This window comes from Gobius niger (genome assembly GCF_951799975.1).
Source record: "Gobius niger genome assembly, chromosome: 17".
NCBI classification, from domain to species: Eukaryota; Metazoa; Chordata; class Actinopteri; order Gobiiformes; family Gobiidae; genus Gobius; species Gobius niger.
Window position 1 is genome coordinate 27,220,542 of NC_136868.1, and position 23,748 is coordinate 27,244,289.

General features: G+C 40.9%; 1 protein-coding gene across 1 annotated transcript; it reads left to right on the top strand.

Annotated features, from left to right (window-relative positions):
- Positions 1-6,357: 6,357 nt before the first annotated feature.
- Positions 6,358-14,936, top strand: rexo1 (REX1, RNA exonuclease 1 homolog). Its single transcript, XM_079575622.1, has 16 exons — positions 6,358-6,646; positions 7,131-8,899; positions 9,242-9,343; positions 9,722-9,926; positions 10,521-10,669; positions 11,088-11,225; positions 11,296-11,422; positions 11,671-11,796; positions 12,251-12,391; positions 12,467-12,580; positions 12,682-12,755; positions 12,859-12,969; positions 13,081-13,196; positions 13,417-13,555; positions 13,679-13,799; positions 14,417-14,936. Exons 1-16 carry the CDS (start codon positions 6,481-6,483, stop codon positions 14,503-14,505), a joined length of 3,687 nt encoding a protein of 1,228 aa, XP_079431748.1. The 5' UTR covers positions 6,358-6,480; the 3' UTR covers positions 14,506-14,936.
- The last annotated feature ends 8,812 nt before the right edge of the window (positions 14,937-23,748 follow it).

Sequence of the window (23,748 nt, forward strand, 5' to 3'; positions counted from 1 at the left end):
TTTGAGTTCGTTTGGAACGTTAAGGCCCAGAGAAGGCACGATTTTAGTTTTATTTTTTTAAGTGTAAAATGCAAAAGCAATACTTTTTGTTCTTTAAGCTAAAACTCATTCAGAAACTTACGGGAAGTGGACTGAGGTCTCGCCACACAGAAGTCATTTCACCAAAGAGCGTTGAGAGTCCATAGTTTAAATGTGATCCATCGGTGAGACTGAGGGGGGGCTCTGGATATGGCTGTTAGTTTCACACGAGCTGTTCTGCTGATAATAGGACACTGTACTAGTTGGGAAATCTATTTTACAGATGCATCAATATGGGTTTTATGTCTTATAGTAAGACTTACTTGAATTTGTGTACATGCAGCTGATTCTTCTCCATTTGGAAAACTTGGCTTATAATTGAAGAGCATTAAGCTGAAGATCAAGGCAATCTCTGGGTTTTTTTGAATACCTATACAGTTCAGTATTCTGCCTTTTCCTCCCGCTGAGCATACCACAGTTTAATGTCCCTACTTTTGATAGGGTTGGATTCTCAGACGCACACACGTTTTGACCATGCTCTTTCTTGTAAAAGAATTTTTCTGGTCATAACTTTTTTTTTTTTTTTGAACTGGCAGTATTTTGAAGCTGCCTTTTACTGGGGAATGGGGACAAATAATATCAAGAGTCTCTTTTGTTTTTGTGTTTGTCATTGAAGTAAGGAAGAGTTCAAACCATTTATCCAGATGGACTATGAACCTCCATGTTGAATGTAGCCTTGAGGCAGAGCATTTACAATCCAGCAACATCAATTCAATGTTTTTATCCCCCAAGCCATTAATTAGAGCATCTGTGGGGTGTGTCCATGTTGCATACATTGGAAACAGTCCTCAAGCCTTCTGACTTTGAGAGTTATCAACATTGTCTCACCCCAGGGCCCATTGTATTCAATGGAACACATTTGGAATCAACTCCTTTATTACAAAATATTTTTGATTTAAAATAAGCACTTTACTGTACCATGTGAATGATTGCAGTTCACTCAAGGCAACATTTGACAGTTGCTGCAGATTTTTGTATTGTTTTTCTAAAAAAAAAAAAAAAAATGCAATGAAATGCTTTGAAACTATGTTGACTCTGCCTTTTTTTATAATTTGAATGGGGATGATGTACCATTATTTTTATATATATTTATATATAACTATATATCGACGCTATTCTGCATACACAAAATAAATCAGTTCAATGTTTCACCATCTCACCACAGTCACGTGTTCAGGTACCTAAGGCACAGTAAAGGCCTGTCTGATTATAAGGAAACACTCGTTATCTATTGCTGAGGAAATTATGAATAACCTATTAATATTTAACATCTACTTTATCTACAGCACATCTATGGAAAGTGTGAGAGTTTTACACTCCACTTATCCCTTAGTTTTCACATATACGACTGCAATAGTATAATGAACTACACATGCAGATCATTGTGTTTTATTAGTAAAATTGCCACACTAAAAAAACAGCCTGTACAGCAGGGGTAGGCTGATTTGTCATAGTTAAAACATGGAGGACCTTATCAAATAAATGAACTTCTACTTTATATTTTATGCATTTTAACAGTGTTTGGCCCACAGGCCTGATGTCACCTGCCCCTGCTGTAGAGCATCAAAATGCCATTGACATGATTTACATGGTGTCTTCACATGAAACTCACCCTTTTATAGAGCTCACATGGCATCTGTGACATGTTTGTAATGCAGTGATGATGTGATCTCTGTCATACATTACCATGTTTCCTCAATCTGCCCTCCATGCAACACAAAATCATATTACCTATATTGGGCTATGTATATACTGTACATTTAAACACCTGTCACAACACGAGGCTACGGTGTAAAAATGACCAACGATATCACTTCCCGATATCTATTTCAACTAATTCCCCCCCACCCCTTCCCAACACCATAAATACATGTTGATCATTGAAGTATTTTTTCCTGCTTGCACATTCTGGTTTTACATTAACCCTCAGCCTGTTATCTTTTGGCCATGGCCGAGTCAGTTTCACATGATGCCGTCTGTAAACTCCCTTATCAGTGGCCCTCCCTGATATCTGCACCTAAGTCACCCGTGCCCTTGGCTGTTGGTAAATACCAGCTCGGTTTGCCTCCGGTTGCTCACACGCCGCTTAAATGTGACGCCGGGTTTCATCTTGCGTTTGTGAACACACAGTGAAACTCAACGCAGATGCATGGGGGAAAATAGGCACAGTCCAAGCAGGGACTGATGCAACGTGCTGCAAGAGGCTGCCTCTGCCTCTCAGCACGCGCCCACAGCATTGTGACGGACTTCTGCTGAATTGGCTGAATACTGGTTTGGCAAACCGCCGCAAAGCAAGCCAGGAATCAGCATGTCTGGGGATGTAATTGTACACTTTCATACTGTAAGGAGGCGTTATCTCAATGTGTGATGTCTAACATGACATACAAATCAACTACAGTGCAATCACATACAAGGGGAATATTACATCCACAAAAAAGCACACAGGCTTACACATTTGAGCCAAAACAGAGGGAAAAAAAGTATGTCAACTTAAACATCAAAAAGTGTAATTTTAGTCACAATTTCCTGGTTTAGTTCCCAATTTTGCAGTTTTTAAACGATCTCCTGAAGAAAAAAAAACATGTCTTATAATCCTTGTTGAATTTAAAAGAATGTACTCAGCAGAAATGGTCTAGTAAATTATCTTAATATTGTGTAATTCAAGACAGACTCATATCTTGCAGCTCTAATATACAATTATGCAATTACTTAAATCCCTTAAGATTAGCATTAATGATGCTGACTCTACTCCTAAAGAAGTCCAGCGCACACACGCAAACACACCCTTGTTTGAATGTTAAAGTGCATATATTCTTTTATGATGTTATTCTAATTATTCCTTAGTTTGATGAAATAATGCCATTCTTCTAATCCAACACATTAGTGACACAGGAAGAGATGTGATGTATGTGTTACGTTTTTTAGGAAGTGAAACAATAAACATCACGAAAATGTCCAACCAGTGAAAAACTAGATGTTTTTCACTTTTTTTTGTGTGTGCAAAAACTTCAAAAGGATTGGGTGAAATGGGGGTAATCCAACATGTCATCATAAATGGACGGTGCCATGTAGTGCTTTCCTCGGCTCATATCTGTTTCCTCGTCTGTTCTCAGCATTGATCTCATATATACACACACACCTTTCATCTACAGAATTCAATATTCATGGGTTTCAGGTGACATGACGACATTCAAAAGTCCTCAAATTGAAGTAGAGGGCAGAAGAATTACTATTATATCATCCTTTCAGATATTTCCTATGAAGCTACGGCCATCAATATGCCACAGGGATACTGCCACTGCCCCCAACTGAGTATGACCTCATCCCTTTCTAGAGTCTGAAAACAAAGTACTTGCGTCAATATCATGTGAAGTGTCAGCTAGCAAACCCCAGCAGCCCCATTTTTGCAGACAAGTATCATCTATTTACTGCATTGATCATTATATACGTAAATACTACTGCCCTATATTCAACAACCATATACCATTACACTGTCTGCCACCTATAAATACTATACCAAGAAAGTCAAGCATTTCCTCTTATGACTGAGACAGGCTGTTACTATGTGAAACTAGCAGACCCCATACTGTCCGTTCATAAATAATGCTCTACATAAACAAACATCATGTGCTCTATAGGCAGATTAAAGAAGTCTCTAATCCGCAAGTCTTTATCACTTGAATGTGTGTCTATTTTCAGAGCACTCAGTTTCCTGTATAAAACATCACACAAAGGCATCTCAATGAAACTATACTTATACTTAACATAATTCTAAAGGGCAACTAATTATCAAACAAAATTGACAAATGAGAGCTAATTACTCACACATCAATACTTTCCACTTTTAGTCCACCTGCCTGTCAATTTTTTTGGGAAAATATCTAGTTCTTCTATATGGTGTTAAGTATATCTAAATAAATACGCTACATAGACAGAGCCACATTCCTTTTTAGCAATGTATAAATGCTATGCTTTCAGTGAACACTGAATGTAAGATCGTGCTTATACATACTTGTGCACTAAATGTTTGACTTCCAGTACAGCAGGTTAGAGCAGTCAAAACACTGCAGAGCACAAGGTGTTCCTCATAGACCTAAAAAAAGAGAAACAAGAAAGAAAAAAGAAATGTCTTGCATAACATGATTTAGAAACGTCATGAGCGTGGGGAACGCAGTGATGCAACATCAGAGCCTCAGTGTAGAGTGGGCCTCAGAGACTTCACCCACTGTGTCTGTCTCCCTCTGGTGGAACAGCAGGAGAAATCCAAACAGCTCAGCTCTGAATCTGATGTTTGGCTGCTGAAACTTTAAATTAACTTACAAGAATCAAGTATGCCAACTATACTGTACCTCTAGAATTATGTAAAATGGTGAATACAACATTTCAGGATTCTCATTAGCTCTGGAGGGAATGAGACAAGTCAGAAAATATGGTGAAAGAAAAGACCCACATCCTCCAACTTGACTTTTGACTTTAGTCAAAAAGGTTAATGATAAATGTTGGCATTTGATTTTTGATACAGAATGTTGTATGATGTACTTCTGGTTAAAATTCACTGAGCGTAAACCGAACACTGGTTCAATGCTGGAGTTACATCAGACCATTACATAAAGATGAACCGCACACAGCATCATGGGACCATATCCAAGTCATGAGGTTCATTTGGAGTGGTGTGCGCTCAAGGGAAATGTCAATCTGTGATTTGAAGGAATAAAGTGTACTGTATATTGACAATTTCTTATTATAGCTAATACACAAAGGATGACCCACCTAACCAAGCAAATGTCACCACTACAGCCCAAAACGTCAAAACAAGGAAGCTGATGACAATATGTAGTAATAAAAACAGGTTAGCAAGTCTTCCTTTGCCATTAAGTCAAAAAGGTTATCATTAAAGGAAATAGCACAAGTCACACAGAAATCTATGTAAGGATTTGCAAGGCTCCAACAAAGCTTAAGACAAATCAAAACTTTCAAGGGATAAAATAATACAAAATTTCTGCAGCTGCCGCAATATCAATAGATCAAAATTCCTCAAAAATAAGTATGCGACTGAAATGCATACATTTCTATAGTGACACATAAGATTCTAACAATTGCCCTATTGCAGAATTAAACAAAAGGAAATTGTTAGCTACAATAATGGGAGGTACATCAGGTACTGAAAGCCAACCTGTAATTGTCAATGGTCTCACGCTGTTCACATAAGGACATCATATTGACATTAGCTTCCTACTCCCTGTCAGTGTAAGACTTACAATGTGACACGGCTTTTTTTCCATATCAAGTGTCAACCAATTGTTGTGCTCATGGAAAGCAGGCTGGGAACACATCCTGTACCTGATTATTGAGGTCACTCCACACACCTGCGAACAATTAGTGAGACGAGCTAATCACTGCAGGTGTGTGAGGGGAGGCCACAAAAGCCACAGCAGCACCTGTGGCCCCCTTCTTGGAGAGGCCTGGGGGTGCAGGCAGGCAGGTAGGTATGATGAGCAGTACACAGGAACAATACTTACCTCTTGCAAATATGTCAGCCGTTATGTAATCTGTATCTTCGTTTGTCCTTGCCTCAGGGTTGCTGTTTTCTCATCAAAGAAGAAGAAGAAGAAACAATTGTGAGGGCTGAAAAACAAATAGGATCTAATCACTGGTTGTAAGTCCAATGGAAGTCAAAATACTGTATGATACAAAGTTGAAGCAAAAGAAAAACTGTTATAGTATGTATGTTTTTTCATAATGGCATTTTAAGTGGTAACTTTTTAAAGTTTATTTGCTATTTGCTGTAAACTGCCCAGTTTGTATTCCAGTGTTGAGTAAAATGTGTTGTCAGGCAAACTTGGAAATTTGTATCAATTTTAAGTGACATGTAACTCTTTTTTTTAATTTTGTGTTGTGCCCAATTGGCTAAATGTATATATTGCAAACTGACCTTGCTAATTTGAACCGCTGCAGCATTTGGAAGTTTCTATTACTGTAGACTTGCCAAACTTCGTTGTTTTTCACTGTATGAATTGCAACATTTACATTTTTGACATTCATTCTATATAAACCTAATAAACTGCAGTTTGATCATGAGAGTTGACATGACTCTGCTGCAGCATAAAGTAGTAATTAACTATGAAAACCCCATTGCCTCTCTGAATTGCCTGCATCAAGTAAAAAACAAAAAGTTGATCTTCCAGACTCTCACACCCCGTAGATTTCTCTTTAGTCTTCACGTCACGACAGCCGCGCTCACGGTGCTGCTGAAAATCTCGCGATATTTCGCCAACCCGAGCAAACCAACATGGCGCCGTAGGTTCGTTGTTATTGTTTCGTCGCCCACAGTCTTTTTGCGGTTAAAACTAAATGATTCCGTGTTACAAACGTCAACGGGCATGAGAGGAACGTTTGGAAATTATGTTAAGGTCCACCGGCTTCTTCCGAGGGATTGACTGCCCGTTTTATGCCGATTACGGCGACGGCAAAAGCGGCAAGAATGGGTGTAACAGACCGTACTGTCACTTCAGGCACAGCCAGCACAGACGTCTGTCCTATGGATCCTCAGAAATCAAAAAACAGAAAGGTGCACTGGCTTTGAGACTTTCTATTGATTAACCACAAGTGCTATGTTGCTAGCAATACACAGAGTTTAAGAAGGACTGTTTGTGGCTCACAAGGTGTTCTGAGCGTTTGGGTAACTCTTGTATCTAATCTATTGTAATACATTAAAGCACGTTAGTAACTCGAGGGACAATTCACAGGTAGACATTTGTTCTAATTGTATTACTTGCAATTAGTCTGGGGAATATGCATTAGTTATCAGACCATGAACATTATTATTCCCTCCTAGTTCTCATTGTTGAGTGTTGAAGCTGTATATTGGTCTTTATTTATTCCCCTCTCTTTTGTCTGCTGGAATTTGCTGAAAACTTAACACTCATTCTTTGTGGAAAACATTGTATTTCATAGTCTTACCTTTCCTGATGCATTTTCACTTCATAAAGTTTGTATGGTGACGAGCATGGAACACTTATTTGTATTTTGTTTTGTTTTTTGTTGCTTTGCAGAACAAGGCTATGACCCCTTCAATCCGGAGGTGGTGCACCCATCAGAGCCACAGAATGAGGAGCCAGTTCCTTCAGGCGACATCAGCGGGGCCTTGGCCTTGGTCAACCGTGCTATTGAGGAGGTGCGCTGCCAGATGGAGAAAGAGAAGAGGAAGTTGTCTCGAATCGGAGACGAACCATACGATCCCAGTGAAAACACCTCACTGGAGAGCACAAAAGTCAAGGCGTCTACTTCACACTTGGCCTATGACCCCGGTAGTTACCAAATGACTTCAGGGGAGTATAACCCTAGTCCAGGCTGCAGCAAGTACACATTGGACACAAATGCACAAGAAAACAGTGCAAACTCTATGGAGTATGTTCCCACATTACCGAAAAAGCCTCCAGTTAGGACTCAACAGCTCCCGTCGTCTCCTCCCAGTTCAAAGTATATCAATAGCACAAGTAAATATACTCTGGACAATACCAAGCCGTCTACGGACATGGAGTATGACCCCCTATCAAATTACTCCGCGAGTATTGCAGGGAAGAACAAGAAAGAGTCTCCATGTAAAACACATGGGAACTCATCATACAAAAAAACAAGCTCCCATGAGGAGTATGTTGTTTCTGTTAAAAAGCCACCGCCAGCACCAATAGACACAACAAAATACACTTTCTCAGACTCCGATGGGGAAAGTTCTGGGACAGAGTATAAACCCACTTCAATCAGCAACCTGCAGCTGAGAAAGGACAACAGCAGGACAAACACAGAAACTAATGGGAAGAAAAAAGCAATAACAGAATGTGCCGAGAATGCAGTAACACAACAGACTAAAGACGAGGTGAATGACTTGATGAAGCAGGACCAAGTCAAACATAAAAGCACTCCGGAGAAAAAGAAACCGGACCATGGCAAAGCCGAGAAAAAAACTGTCAAAGAATTGAGCAAATCAAAATCAACAACTAGTACTAAGTGTAGCAGCAGCAGCAGCAGCAGCATCAAGGATAAGGTGTTGAAAAGCTTAAATCATGATAGTTCCAAGAAAGAAAACAAAAGTCATGGGAAGAAAGAAGAGAGAAGTAAAGATAAGACAAAAATGAACAAGGAAATGGAGAAGGAGGAGAGAAAGAGCGAAGGGAAGGTCAAATCAGGTGATAAAGTCAAAACCAGCTCAAGCAATAAGCGTGAGAGAGAGGCAGGAAGTGCTGTGAGTCCAAGCAAGAAAGTCAAGCTCCTTGACAAAGAAAAGAGCATACATCACAAAAACGGGAAGCTCGAGAGTAGCAAGAGCCCTAAAGATGCACGGAAAGAGAGCAAATCCAGTTCCAGTGGCAGTAACAGTAAAAAGACCATTAGTAAAGACAAACTGAAACACGGCAGTAGCCCTCGGAGTTTGAAGAGAGCCGAGGAGAAAGAGCGGAGTCTTAGCCTAAGTCACGCTGACCTGTTTGGGGACGAGAGCCCAGAGGAGGCCGAGCCCATAAGGGTGGATGATGATGATCATGAGCAGGAGGAAATGCTGATTAGAAAATGTGCAGATGCAGTAAAAAGGCGTTTAAACAAGAGGAAAGCATCGGAGCTGACCCCGTCCAGCTCCGATGACGAGACCGGCTGTATGATCGTGAGCAGTAAGGCAGCTAAAGAGGAGGTGGAGAGCATGGACATTGACCTGTCGGCACTGCAAGACGATATCGACTACGAATCGGACCCACTGGAGGAGTGTCTGAGGATATTTAACGAGTCCAACGACGTGAAGAAGGAGGACAAGGGACGGCAAGCTAAACAGGTGATGTGGTCGTTACGTGACGTACGGCATAAAACCTCATGGCCATACTTAATTAATAACACAGTAAACGGACAGGCACATCCATTTTTTGTCCTTTGATCAGTTTCAGGCCATTGTGAGCATGTGCTTTGGGCCATTGTAAATTAATCTGGCTGTCGTAAGAAGTTGCTCCATTATTTTAACATCTTGCTCTTTTTTTTGTGATGCCCCTGTTTTATAGTTGATATTTCTATGCTCTGAATTGTCTTTAATGCCAGTACTGGAAACACAGTTCCCCAAGAAATCTACTTCTAATTTCAGTAAGACTATTTTCCCTAAGTTGTTTTTGTTACACTATTGCAGGCTTCTAGAGATTCAGACGAGGAGAGGGACACTGAGAGCACTTTAACCACTCTCTTTCCTGGTCAAAAGAAGAGGGTGTCCCACTTCGTTGCCAAAGGAAACGTAAGTTTACCCCCAGGAGGAGTGCTTTCTACAAAGAAGTAGAAAGCATGTTATGAAATGTACAGGAGTGAGAAGCTGGTTTAAATTTTTGTGTAAAATCATGAAGATTGTGTCCAAAAGTGTAAACCGGTTACTTCTTATTTGTACAATCGAGCCCCACAGTGATGCTTTAAGTGGCAAATAACTATGCATGTTAGTACTTGGGCCAGCCCATCACCTTATTATCACATCTTCAACGTATCGTTTAAAACGGCCTCTTTTCCACATGTTGCTCTGAAGTGAATTCAAGCAGATTTAGAAATTTTGAAATTGAACGCAAAATATAGTAATACAAGAAGTTACCCCAATAGTTCAAATTCTGTGTTGTTGTTTTTCCAGGTGGACACGCCCCCTAAAGCGGTGATGCGTCAGTACAAGCGGCCCACAGCTCAGGAGATGTGTTATCAGCGCATGCAGTTGGCGCAGCAGCAGGCCACGCAGTTGTCTGCGGCTGTCAAAGCTGCCTCGCACAGTACCAGCTCTGCCGGAGAGAAGAAGAGGATAGCCCACCGTCCCAGCCCTCAGCTCACATCCACCAAAATAGGTACAACTGCTTTAACTACATGCACCAGTGTAGTACCAAAAATATACATACTACTGGCACTACAAAGTATTGTTTGAGTATAAGCTTTTACCAAATAGTTGTATTTATTTATTCATTAGTGGAATGTCACAAGTTGTGGTATCATTAACCAATAGCGGTGTAACGGTTCAGTTATCTCACGGGTCGGTTCATGCATGGTGCAAGTACAATAGAGAAAACTAATTATAAGTAAATGAAATAAAATGTTCATTATTAGGCAGTATTTATAATCTCAGATTAAAGTTGGCAATGCAAACTGCTTTTTAATAAAATGTGTCCCTGGGCTCACAGTGCAATTTAACAAAATAGAAAACATAACTGTTCTTAAATATTAAGAAATATAGACTAAAACTTGCACCATCACTAGTACAGTGCATATTGTCAGATTTTTGCACCACGGTTCACCGTGGCACCCTAATTACTATACACGATACATGCTGATCCCGATACCGGAATACCAAAGTGAAAAGCACTGAGCCCTAAGCTAAAGTATCATCTTTGACTGTCAATAATTGTAATACTGCATATTTATGTGTATATTTGTGCTTTGAATAGATGCAGTGAATGCCAAACCAAACAAAAGCCGAGTGTTGTCCCCTAGTCAGGCCCAGCTCTCTGTCAAAGCTCAAACCACCGCAGGGATCATGACCAAGACCCTGTCCACGGTCACTCAGAGGAGAGTGGCGCACACACCCACGCTCAAGGTGGGTCTGGAGCTTGCTCTAAACCAGTGTTTCTCAAACCTTGTTATCTGCAATTTAAGACTTTATTTATTTTAATATATTCATTAGGAATGCATTTAAGCTGTGGGTTTAGACTCAATTTTGTCCAATTTAGATCTATTTTAGACCCAATTTAGTTCTAATTTGATCTTGTGGAAGGTCAAATATTTTGTCAGTGCACTAGAATAAAATCTTAAACTTCTTTATTAATACATGCTCCTTGCTCTAACTAATACATACTACCACCTAATACTAGTACTTTTACTACTACTGCCACCTTCCACCACAACTACTATCCTCTACTACTACCACTGACTACCATCACTCTTACTGTTTACTACTTCCTCAATTGTGCTTGTGAAGTGTAATCCTGAAATCTGGACCCACTGCTGTTTTTCAGAGCACGTCTATGAAGCGTCCTGTCATCCCCACTGAGTTCGGAGCCAAGGTGCCCACAAACGTCCGGCAGCGCTACCTCAACACTTTCATTGACGAATGTGTCAAGTTCTGTGCATCTGAGGAAGCTGCGTTTCAGATGGTACAGAAGAGTTGAATATGATACATGTTATTATCGTGAGGCGTCTGCTCATAAAACCATGTCATTGCAGGGTCTTGATGAAGAGAAAGTGGTGTACGAGCGCAGCAGCAGTAAAAATATCTACCTCAACGTCGCTGTTAATACTCTGAAGAAGCTCAGAAGTAAAAGCAACCCATCGACATCTCCTGTCAACAGCAGTAAGTCAATTCAGTCCTGCTTAAGTCCCGTTATTACCACAGGGTTTGTAGGATTCATTCTTACTGGTTTCAAAAAGCCAGCTACAACAGATGTGGACGTATTCATATGGAGCTAAACATGCCATGCCTCCATTTAAAAAAGCTCAGAACATCAAAAATGTAGTTTGAAATTGATTGGGGACAAAACAAAAGACGTAAAGCCTATATTTGAAACCCATATTTATTTTAGAAAATTCTGCTTCCCTCAGGACCACGAGGCCCAATAGCGAACAAAAGGGCCCAGTCACATGAAGAGGTTCTAGGGGGTCGTCTGGCGGCAACCACCAGCTTCACTGTGAACAGGAAGGGCAAACAGAGCGAGGAGAAACTCAGTGGTAAGATATTAACTCCCTGCTATCAATCAGTTGGCAAACGCGTTCAGCACATTGTTTAAGCGGCCATGTCCAGTTTTGACAAAAACACCGGCCTCGTGATGCACTGCTGGGAGCGTGTGATGAGGTTTGTGGGTTTGAAGGTGCAAATTCTTTCTGTCTAGAACAGATTCTTGCATGTTTATTTCCTATATTTAGTTACGACTTCGACTTATTTTGTAATTATAACTTGTATGGATATATTCATCTTTTTGCCAATTAAATAGACTAAACTAATCAAAATCCAGTATCTTAATCATTATCAAGTGTTATTCCTGGTGAAGGTTTTAAAATAGGATTGTAGAAGTACATTTTCTTTTAAACAGTTAATCCAGCAAAATAATCTGGCAACCATTTTTGTCCATTTCCCAGTTTCATTGTACTTGTAGTTTTAATTGACCTAATCTGTGTTTTCAAGGAGCAACGCTGTACCACAAGCTGAAGACATACTTGATGACAGAGGAGCAGCTGCAGGAGCACGGTTATCCAAGAAAAAGTCCAGAGTCTTCAGGCAAAGCCGTTCTATACAACACAGAGAAGAAGGCAGCCCCTTTAGACCGTAAATATCTCAGCGCAATTCTAAAGTCCCCAGTGAAACACAGGGAAAATGATTGGTCTTGTTTTGTGTTTTCAGCATTCAGCAAAGTGTGCTGTCGGTGCGGTGGCGATTATAAAATCAGTGCCAACGGTAACTGTGTTCGAAAAGAGGAGTGCGCTTTTCATTGGGGGCGGTTACGGAGACATAAAGGTTAATTCAAGTCAATATATCTCCCTTTGTCATCATTTTCATTTGTACTGGTCTACATGGTATATTATATTAAATGTGTTCTTTTTGTGGTTTTCTTTCAGTGTCTGGAGGCTGGGAGACCAACTACAGCTGCTGCGCTGGGGCTGTTGCTTCACTGGGCTGCCAGACTGCTCAGGTAACAACTGCTTTACAATGACACAGTTTATTGTCATTTATGTGTGTGGACTAATGTGTGTTCAAAGGCATTTGACCATTATATTGTATACTTTTCTTCACAGCAACATGTTCAAGATGGACGTAAAGAGTCTTTAGATGGCTTTGTAAGCACCTTCAGTAAGTCTCTGCCTCCTGATGGCAATGGAGGAGTGTTTGCGCTGGACTGTGAAATGGTCAGTAACCTCAAAACTTCCATGTAGCAGCTGTTACTGTACCAAAACATATTGTTAAATGTGTAACCTCTTTGTGTGCAATCGATGTGAAAGCTGTCTTTGTTTCCACAGTGTTACACAAAGCAGGGCCTGGAGCTGACTCGGGTGACGGTCATCGACTCTCAGCTGAAAGTCATCTACGACACATTTGTCAAACCTGCCAGCAAAGTGGTGGATTACAACACAAGGTGACTACTCTGTACTGTCGCCGTACATGCAAGAGAAGTGCTTTGTTAGCGACGCATTCACACACTGGGTAAAGCCAGGGCAAAGGCTGTGTGTTATTGTCTGTTAGAGGCTCAAGATGCAGATGGACGAAAGCTCATTTTCAAACATGTGTACTCTATTCTTGACATGCAACTCTTTTAACTGTGATGTTTAGTTCATTTATTTCTTGATTGTTGTCAGGTTTTCTGGTGTGACGGAGGAAGACTTGCAGGACGTCACCATCACTCTGAGAGACGTGCAGGCCGTGCTGCTCAGTATGTTCAGCGCAGAGTCCATCCTGCTCGGACACAGTCTGGAGAGTGACTTCCTGGCCCTCAAGGTACGCTCCACTCAGAAGTGTTTTTCATTTGTATATAACCCAGATGTTATCAATGGTACGACTGTTTGTAAAATAAAAGCCATTATTGTCCAGCGTGGGTGAATGAAGCTCTTTGTGTTGCAGCTGATCCACAGTTCTGTGGTGGACACTGCCATTGTTTTCCCGCACCGCCTCGGTCTGCCCTTCAAACGTGCCTTGAGAAACCTGATGGCAGACCACCTAAAACGCATCATTCAAGACAGCAGTGAGTCACACATAACTTTTTTAACAATATTTAATGAATGAAATAGTCAGCAAATAGTATTCTATAGGTTTATTTTTGTTTTGTTGTGTTTTTCTATCCAAATCCTTTTGGTACAACAGTTACGCTTATCGAGCCATCTCACAGTTTCTGTCTGAATGACCCTCCTCTCAGTGATCAGTTAAGAGTCAGGTCATTCAGACTGAAACTGAGTTGGGTCGTTTTGATTTAGAACTACAAAGGTGTTTACCCACAGGTGAGTGTAGCCTTTAATAGAGGGGAGGGACTTAGCCAAAGTAAACTCCTCCCAATGGTCTTTATCTAGTCTGCAATCTGAGCTGGAAACTTTAGTGTCGCTGATGAAGCCTTTTGGAAGAGAGGCGAAACATTCTACATTTCAACTACAAAGTACAGAAGAAGACTCATGAACCTTTATTGAAGATAATAATGTAATTGCGGGTATCTGCCAGCAGAGACCACTGTTTGTCAACTCATTTGAAATAAGACAAAATGTTTCATCCAGTTATAGCAATGATAGGAAACAAGTGATCATGAATGTTTAGTGTTAAATTTGTAATGTCTAATAATGCATGTTGAACGAATAATGTGTTGTTTCCTAGTTGGAGGCCATGACTCCAGTGAAGATGCATCTGCCTGTATGGAACTGATGATGTGGAAAATTAAAGAAGACGCAAAAGTCAAAAGATGACAATAATGAAAGATGGCTGCCGTTATCTCCTGCCTTTGTTTGTGATATGAACAGTATGGAGCTGCTGTGGTCACAGAGGTCACAGAGGTCACAGTCTGTAGAGACTTTACTACTGTCAGAGGACAGCCTCTTTAAAGCAATAGGAAACCATTAACAGTGTTTCATATGTAAATGGTTATTTTTGTTCTGAATTATGTTAATTTAATGTATTATAAGGCGTGAGAAGTCGTCTCTCTTTTTCTGTAGAAAGGGCTTCGATTGATGATTGTAAAGGTGGATTAAGTTATTTCTAGTGCAGATGAACAACAGACAAATGGGTTTGACAGCATGTGTGTGCAAAATGGAAAACAATGCCAACTCTAAATTCATTAGAAATTTGATTTAAAAGTGATGAATTCTTACACCTTCAGGACATCTAGTTCTTGCATCAAATTCAGCACTTAACACATCTCTATCTTTTTCCCTCCTTGCTCAGCATAAATTGTTTAAACAGACCCAAAGTATAGAAGTAGCTTCCTCCACCTTTAACAAAGGCATTGTCTGCTGAACAGTTGTACTTCTGTTCAGGCTTTGACTTGAGCCGCTTGCACTAAAGACATGCTCTTGTTGTTTAGGGCCCAACTCTGAGTTACCTCATTCATGTGTGTCAAATGATTTGTTACTTATTCTTCTATCCACGTGAGCATCAATGACTTGTAACGTTCTGTACGTGCACTTGTGGCTACCCTGAAACCTGTTATATTTTTGTTTTTGCCTCTCAAATCTTGAATCATAAATACTTGATGTTCTGGTTCAGCTGTTTTGGTTCAGTTGAAAAAGATAAACGTGTGATATGCACCAAACTCATTTAACACATCAGGAGTTTTGATAGCTCAATAACAATAATGATGTGCTAACGCACACTGTCTCATGTTCCACATCTCTTCTCAGAAGAGAGTTTGTTCGATCAAAGTTTTTGAAGCTGTGGTGGATGGAAATAAACCTAACATTATTTTAATTTATGTTATTCTACATCATGGCCAGGGTTGCCTATTAATTCTGTTTAGCCAAATTTATACAGTATGTTTTCTTTCTGTCATTACCTTTCTGGCTTTATAAGTATTTTTATACATAAAAATCATCATGTATTTATTTAGGTGTTTCCTGTTTGCCTTTACAAAATCCTGATAGAATCCACTTCTGTTTTCCCGTCACAGTTGTATGAACCAACTCTCCAAAACTCCAAATAAATCTGCCGTTGTCATTTTGTATCTTTTATAATAAACTGTATTCACCAAACCAAGACTTCTGTTTCATGACCTTTAAACAGTCTTTGCCTAAACAGCTTGTGACAGTGCGTCCAGTCCCATCTCTGCGATGGCAGGTGCACGGGCTGCCGCTCCTTCAACAGATGTGTAAAAAAGAGGCCCATCTTTCTCTTTGAGAGCGATTAAGCGCCTCTATAGTCTCATGTCAGCGCGTGTTTCCCCATAGCGCAGGTATTAAAAGGCACAGTTAGCCCGGATCAATACCTCACACAATGTTGTGCTGACAGCCCAGGGGGGGTTGTTATTGGAGAGATGTGAACCTTGCCGAGCCAAAGCAGATTAGTGGGGTCGTCTTCATTATCAAATTCGATCAGTGGCTCGTTGTCCCTGTCACACACGCCCCGCCACGCCATCACCTTTGACTGGAGGGGGTCACCGGGGAGCGGGACCCTCTGAAAACTGACCACATGCTGGGAGTGAAGAGCAGCCGTTATCTCTACATAAAGAAACGGTTCACCAACACGACAGACGAGGAAATACTTGTTGACTTGAGCAAAATACTGTCAGTGTGTGCTTCTTAACCAAGGCCAGGACTAAACTGTTGACCACTACCACAGGTGTAGCCCACCTAGGACCCTGAGTTGCCTTGATAGACTACAGTGAACTCTGATTATAAAGTGGGGCTTCCTGGTTGTTCACATCATGTTGGGGGTCACAGCTTGAAAAGTTTGGGGTTATGGCTGGCAATGGGCATGTCATCCCCTCACAGTGCAGTGACTGAATGATTGTTGGTCTCATTATTATCGCTCTGCAGTACAAGGGTGCACCTGCCCAAAGTTACCACAAAACTGTGAAGGGGATACACTTCAGGTTAGAGCAAAGGCAGCTACCCTGCAGTGAGAGGGCTAAACGCTCCCCGAGTGCACTCCCGTTGCACCAATTCCCACTTTTGGTCTTTTACACACGTGCACTTGAAGTGAATATATATACCTCCCTCCTTCTGATCCTCATCATTAGGCCCGGGCAGCCTGCTGTGATGCGCGCGCTCCTCTGGGGAAAGGCTCTGGTCAATATTATGAGAGCGGATGAGTGAGTGTTAATTGGTGCAGAGCCTCAGATTAAAGATGGATCAGTAGATGGGGCAGCTGCATGCGTCCCCAGGGTCAAAGGCACTGGGCCAGGACTGGACTGACCATGGCACCACTCCTTGTAAGGAACTTCCATCCCGTCTTTTCTCAAGTACTGAACTAGGTGTAAATCATAGCAGTTGTTGTGTCACTTTGAAGAGAAGAGACATTGTTGACTTAGTTATATATATTAACTTCTTTTCTCTGAATTTCTCTGGAGTCATTATCACTAGGCATTCTCTCGAGGGTAAAACGCAGATTTAATATAGCTACGATTACTCTGGGGTTTTGGTCAGCAGATGCTCGGAGAGGGAAAGCCCCTGATGTTAAGCGTTTCTTAATAACTCATCAATAGTGGAAATGTGTATTGACACGAGGCTGCCGGGACGGGACCTTTGTAGTTGTCACTTCTCTTTAGGAGACGCCTGCCCCCATGCCACGGACACCTCCCGGATCGATGGGGGACATGGGGCGCAGATTAGGACGCTTTGAGCTGGAGGTGTTAGCTCAGAGCGGGAAGGGGGGGACGAGCTAATCGATGAGGCTGGCTGAACTTTGACCCCGGCGGTGGCAGGGAGCGCGCTCAGTGGGTCAGCGGCTGGTCTTTAAGCTCCTCTCTGTCCCGGGACCACGCTGTGAGGCTGACACTGGCTTTGACACTCAGGGCTTAGGAAGACATTGACCCAGCTGCAAACACACACGCACACACAACCACCTCAGAGTTGGTGTTGCCATGGCAAACGAGGGTCTGGAGGAGGATGATGGTGATGAAGCACTAACAAAGAACAGGATGTCATAACAATTGTAATATTATTGTTTTGTGCCCAGTGTGATCTAGATCTTGGCCACCGGATATCTAGATCCACGTGAGTCTTGTTGATTTGATGGGATGTCGCTTTAACTGCATTAAGAAACTACTGCCTCACGTTTCGAGAGAGACACCGCCAGGAGATTTGCATGAACTCCTCTTCCCCGTCTCTCCACCGGATGATTCTCAGTATTCGGTGGTGACAGCGGTTGTTAAACTTGCTCTTACCTCGGCTCACTGTGGAGATGTGAGTAGCCTTTGTCTTGTTGGGAGTTAATCCATGCATGTGTAAGTAGATCCTCTGGAGGGGGATCAGACCAGTTAAGAGCTTTGCAGCCCCGCAGGAGGCTCCCAGTCCGGCCACATCCACACACACACACACACACACACACACACAGGACCCATACTCCTAAGTAACTACAGTTCAAAGTCCGATGAAGATGAGCGTCGTCACCCGATGGAGGATATAGAGCCCTACAATCAAAAAAAGTTTGTAAGGCATTTGTAAAGTCAGTTGATTACAAAAACATGACACCGTTTTCCTAAAATACTATAAACACACACCATGAAATATTTGACCGGATGGCTTCTTTAACCTCTTACTCCCCGCCTCAACTGAGTGTATTTTCTCCAGTTCGGCTTTACCCAAATCTTACAGCTTCTTGACTGGAGCTTATGGGCCAGTGTAACACCTCATTGGACGGCTAAGACCTACAAAACTGATCAAACGGATCTTTTTCCTTGCATTGTTGTTGCGCTGGGGTCATTTTTTTAAGGCGAGACACTGCAGGTGAATAGGGAAAAAATGTATATTTACAGATATCAATTTGACACTTTTGCTGTCGATCACTGGCATAAATGTGAGAAAAAAATACATTGCAAGTTTTCTGTCATTTTATCTTTTCATATAAGAACAAGGTGTTTTATGCCTAAAAATGCCCCAAATTTCCCATCTTTTCGGCGACGAAATCTGAATAACGGATAGAGCTACATTCAAATGTATGGTTTCATTTTATTGATGAATGAGTTACCAAGACTTTTTCAGGGGGGATTTTGGATTTCTTGTTTAGTTTTAAAACAAGCTGTTTTTTAGTGGAAAAATGTGTAAAAATGTAATTTTCGCCTTATTTTTTGACATTCAAAACTCAATAAATGGGGCTAGGGATTAAATAATAAAAAATCCCTCTGAAAAAATCTTCCAAATATTGTTCAGTCCAAGGCTGGAAAATGTGAAGTCTTTAGGTCCGACTGACGTGGACATAATGTCGCCACAATGACAGAAAAATGTGTTTTGAGAAAAAGGCCCTTGAAATTGCATTCTCCCATATAAGTCTATGGGGGAACATTGAATCAGCGCAATATTTAAACATGTTATTGTGAAGATTAGTCATATTTTCTGTTTCCGGGTGAAAGCTTGTATGTTCAGAGACCAATTTGGCCCAAAACCTGAAAACTTAAAAAAAATGAGTTTTGCCTGTAGTGTCTCCCCTTAAATATTGCTTTCTTTTTCATCTCAATTTTTTGGGGCTTTATTTGGTCACTTCTTGATACTTTTTTTTTTGCGTTTTCATCCTTGTTTTCTTCTTGTCACTATTTTGACACTCTTTTCAAGAAGCTTTTGGATTTGGGCAATGCCAAACTGGAGACAATGCGCTCAATTCGGGTGGGGGTTAAGAGGTTAATGTCTTAAACAGGTGTCAAAGATCCAAGGCTCCGAGGGCCCCCTTGTGAATATGGGGGCCCTTCATCATTTGCATATCCTGCTTCCAGCTCGTAGCGGCCCTGACAACTGACACCAGAAGCGGAGAAGTCCATTACAGCCTTAGCCCCCGTTGTAATGATGAGCCAGAGGTGCGCGATGTGAACCATGGCCTGTCCCGCGGAGGGCTAAACGATCCGGGACGGGGGGGGGGCGACGGCGGGCGCGCCTCTGAGAGATGGGGAGGCTCACACACAACCGCAGTCATTGTGTTGCCTATAATCCCCCCAGCCAACACAGCTTTGGCCAGGTTTCATCATGAAAGTGCCATGAAATAAGTACTTTTTTTCCCTCTTTTTTTTCCTCCCTCTCCTTGCACTAAATCTCCTCTAATCCAGCGGGCCGCGGAGACAAAGGCCTGAGGGACCTAATCCCGGAGCAGAGAGTGGGGCTGAGGGGCTGCGGACTGAGCTCTTCTAAATGACTTATTTCTATGGGACGCTAATAAAGCTTGACAGCCAGCAACTGCGAAAAAGGAGGAGGACAAGGGTAAAGAGAGAACAAACATTTCCACATAAGCGCAAAGTTGGGAGAAAATGAGCAATAAGGAAGTGTAGAGGAAGTTCAAGGTTAGGGGAAATGTGGATGGGAGTGTCGTGCAACTTGTTTGGGCTTCTACTTCGCTGTGGTGCTGGAATTTGCAGCACGGAATTGGTGCGACCTAGAACTACAACACGAATGAGGGGAGCCACGTTATCAATGAGCACGACTCGGTATTGCCAAAAGATATTATAGCAGCTGCACGTGCTGAAGAAAAAGAGAAACCAAGGGAGTCAATGGAATATGTCATGGGAATAAGATTTCCTCTTAACCGAGCGCATTCTCTCCAGTTCGGCGTCACCAAAATCTAAAGGCTTCCTGACTGGAGAGCTATAGGCCAGTGTAACACCTCATTTGAAAGCTAAGACATACAAAACGGAAAGAAACTTTTTTTGTCGCCCCGTTTATGCCCCGTTTTTTCCCCTCGCTTTTTGGACACTATTTTTGTGTCATTTTTGTTTCCAGCCAACAGGCCAGTGCCTCATTTGAAAGCTAAGAGTTTCTGAAAATATGTGTAAGATTTGTGAGAGTAAAACACAACTTACAGGTGGTGGATGGCAGGTAACTGTTTCAATAAAAAATAAAACATACTTTTACTTAAAACTTTATGGTTGTTTTGCTCCATGAGTCTTTCTTCACCAGTGTTAATTTCGTCGACTAAAATATTTAGTCTTAATTTTAGTCAAAGTGATATTTTTGGACTAAAACTAAATTAAAAGTTTTTCATGAGACTAAAACTATGACTAAAATGTCCAGATATTTTAGTCGACTAAAATGAGACTAAATAAAAATGAAAAGGAGAGACTAAAATCATCCAAACTTCTATTGACCGTCTGAAAAAGCTTCATATCATTTAAATTCACTGCCAAATGATCAGCTCTGAGCTTTATTCATGTGGAGCAGCTCCACGAAGCAGAGGAACAAGATTAAATATGATTATAATGAATATTATAAATATAAATCGACTAAATTAGTCTTCCTTTTAGTCGACTAAATTGACATGCAATTTTAGTCGACTAAAACTAGACTAAAATTGAAAAGTTTTTTTTGACTAAACCTTGACTAAAATTAAATTACATTTTAGTCAAAAGACTAAGACTAAAACTAAAATAAAATATGTTGTCAAAATTAACATTGTTCTTCACTAAAGTTTAGATACAATTATGGCTAAACATAACAATGGGGCTGTTTTATGCTAAAAACTAATCCAAAATATATTGAATCGGAGAATCTCAAACTGTGGTGCCTAAAACACTGGTGGTGCTTCGGCTACTTTCTGCTTTAGCAAGACAAGATCATTTAGTCCAATTTAGATCCACCTTAGACCCGTTTTAGAGGCACTGATTCAGTCAAGTATATTGATCATTTAAGTCCTACTGAAAATTTTAGGGTTAAGATTAGAAAGTATGGCTTCTAATACCTTCCAAAGCCTAATCTGGTGAAGTTTAACCATCATAGCATACAGTAGTTCATTAAAGGCCTTACATTCTGCTTTATCGCCTTCGTTTTTTGTTTTTTTTACAATACTTTCGAGCACCTTAGTCTTTCTATATTTGCCTTCTACAACTTACAATATACGCTCACAAATGCCATGACCCAAACCCTGCTGGCACTTGAATGCGTTTAAATGCTCGTATCGAAAGCTGATCATGATTAGGAGCTAACATAATATCGAGGCAATTTGAGTGCTGAAATTATCGCTGAAAGTTCTCTGGAGAAAGAAAAAAAAAACGGAGGGGAGTAATTGTTACAGCTCTATTTTAGTGTTTACTTTTTTATTTTAATTTGTGCATCGTGGGTTAAAACGGTTCATTTTCAGCATCATAAACTCCCTTTAATGGAAGTAACCGGAACAAGGCGTGTAGCAAGTTGTAAAAAAAGGCGTGAACTTTTCCTTTGTCCTTCCTGGAAATTCATGTGAAGAAAGCCTTGAATATAGATTATTAACTTGTGTGATCATTTCAGGGCCAAAGCATGTCCACAGTTAGCAAAAACATGTCTATAGTGAAGTCCCCTTGTGAGCCATGGGAGACAGCGGGACAATTACAGGCTGCTATTTGAGTCCGGCCTGCCTGGGAGATTAGGCCACCACATTGTCCTAATTGTTTTAACAGGGCCGAATGAAACGCTCGCTTGTAGGGGGATCTCTGGCATAAATCTCTCAAGTTCAATAGTTTCAACAAAAAAAAAAAAAAGAAAAAACTTGAGCTGCTCGCATCCCCCCCTTCTCTCTTCCCTCATCCCACCTAATCCCGGCTAATACCTTTCTTTCTATTGGCTAATGGGACGGGGAGTCTGGGCACATGCTACTTAAAGAGTTGGGTGAGAATATGCTGAGGAGAATTAGAAGGAACCACAAAGAGCTCGGGTTCGCGGGGATAAGGCTTAAGGACAAGTAGGAAATCGCTGGAGTTTTACTACTACTGCAACTACTACCACTACTACTATTACTACTCCAGCTGCTGCGCCTGCTGCCAAACCGACCAGGTAAAGTAAGACACATCAGTCACAAGGACTCAAAATTGCATTGTATCTGGATTTTTATTCGACAGCTTAAGATGAGAGAATAGAGTTTGATGCTTTGTTGCTACTTTACCAGTCGCAGCTCTAAAGACTGAAAGAAAGAATAGGCAGATGTGTATTGGAAATGCTTTAAGGAAGTTACTACTTGTTGACCATAATTACTTTGAGCTAGCTCATATGCTGCAGCTTTGAGGAATCAGAGCCTCCAGTACAACAAACCATAACTAAGTAGTTACTAAGCAGTGAGGGAGAATGTGACGGGAGCGACATGCAAAACACTATAGGGGTCATTTACCAAGCTTATGATCATGCGCAAAAACAAGCTGCACATGCAAAAGTCATTCTCTCAGAATTTGGGGCTGCATATACTACTGTAATGCGCAACACAGCCACAAAAAACATATATGAATTTATTTTCTTACCATTGAGGGGACCACCACCCAGCTCCACTTTGTCTTCAGGGATAAGCTCATGTCATGTGCTTCATGCGGCTGATGGAAAGGAAAAAAAAGAAAATAAATCCTTATTTGCAATTTAGTCGACATTTATGACATCACTAAACGACACAAATGAGCATTACAAGAGCAACGTGACTCTAAAATGAAGAGTGTTCAAATAGATGTAAAAGGTTTTGACCCAAATCATAACCCAAGAACTTATTGAACACACAACTCTAATACTGCAAGTACTGAGTAACTGGGTACAAAGGTGTATGGTGAACAGACGGAATAAAACACATTTGAAAATATTATTTCAGAGTGTGTTTCTGGGGAATGCACTATCTAAAGATAAGATAAATGAAAATCAATTCATTAAGTTCTGTAACGAAACTCCGATTTTCATAATAATAATACCTTTAATTTGTAAAGCACTTTACATGGGAATCTCAAAGTGCTACTTTAAATGTCACAAGAAGCGTTTGTCCTACATATTGAATAAAGAGTCCAAAACAGTTTTAAACAAAAGTAGCCTGCCCTAATGTATGCTAAAACTACTTCAAAATGCACAGTTAGTTAGTACCATAATGTTAGTCAAGTAGATGAGTAAATATAACTGGTATACCCACCTAAACTTACAGATTCGCCAAAAGTGCCATTATGATTACTCTTACTTGAACCAAAAAGAGGGATCCTGTTTCTCACGTGCCTTTTCTGTGTTGGGTCTAGTTCCCTGCATTATATTATTGAAGTCATAAAAACCTGCTTCAGACTCACATTTAAACCCTCTTTCTTGCAGGTC

Excerpts from the sequence above, each read along its gene's own strand:
- rexo1 (XM_079575622.1), top strand. The coding sequence starts at position 6,481 with ATGTTAAGGTCCACCGGCTTCTTCCGAGGGATTGACTGCCCGTTTTAT. Across the intron at positions 12,392-12,466 it reads GAAGGCAGCCCCTTTAGACC|CATTCAGCAAAGTGTGCTGT; the intron begins GTAAATATCTCA and ends TTGTGTTTTCAG. Across the intron at positions 13,197-13,416 it reads GTGGTGGATTACAACACAAG|GTTTTCTGGTGTGACGGAGG; the intron begins GTGACTACTCTG and ends GATTGTTGTCAG.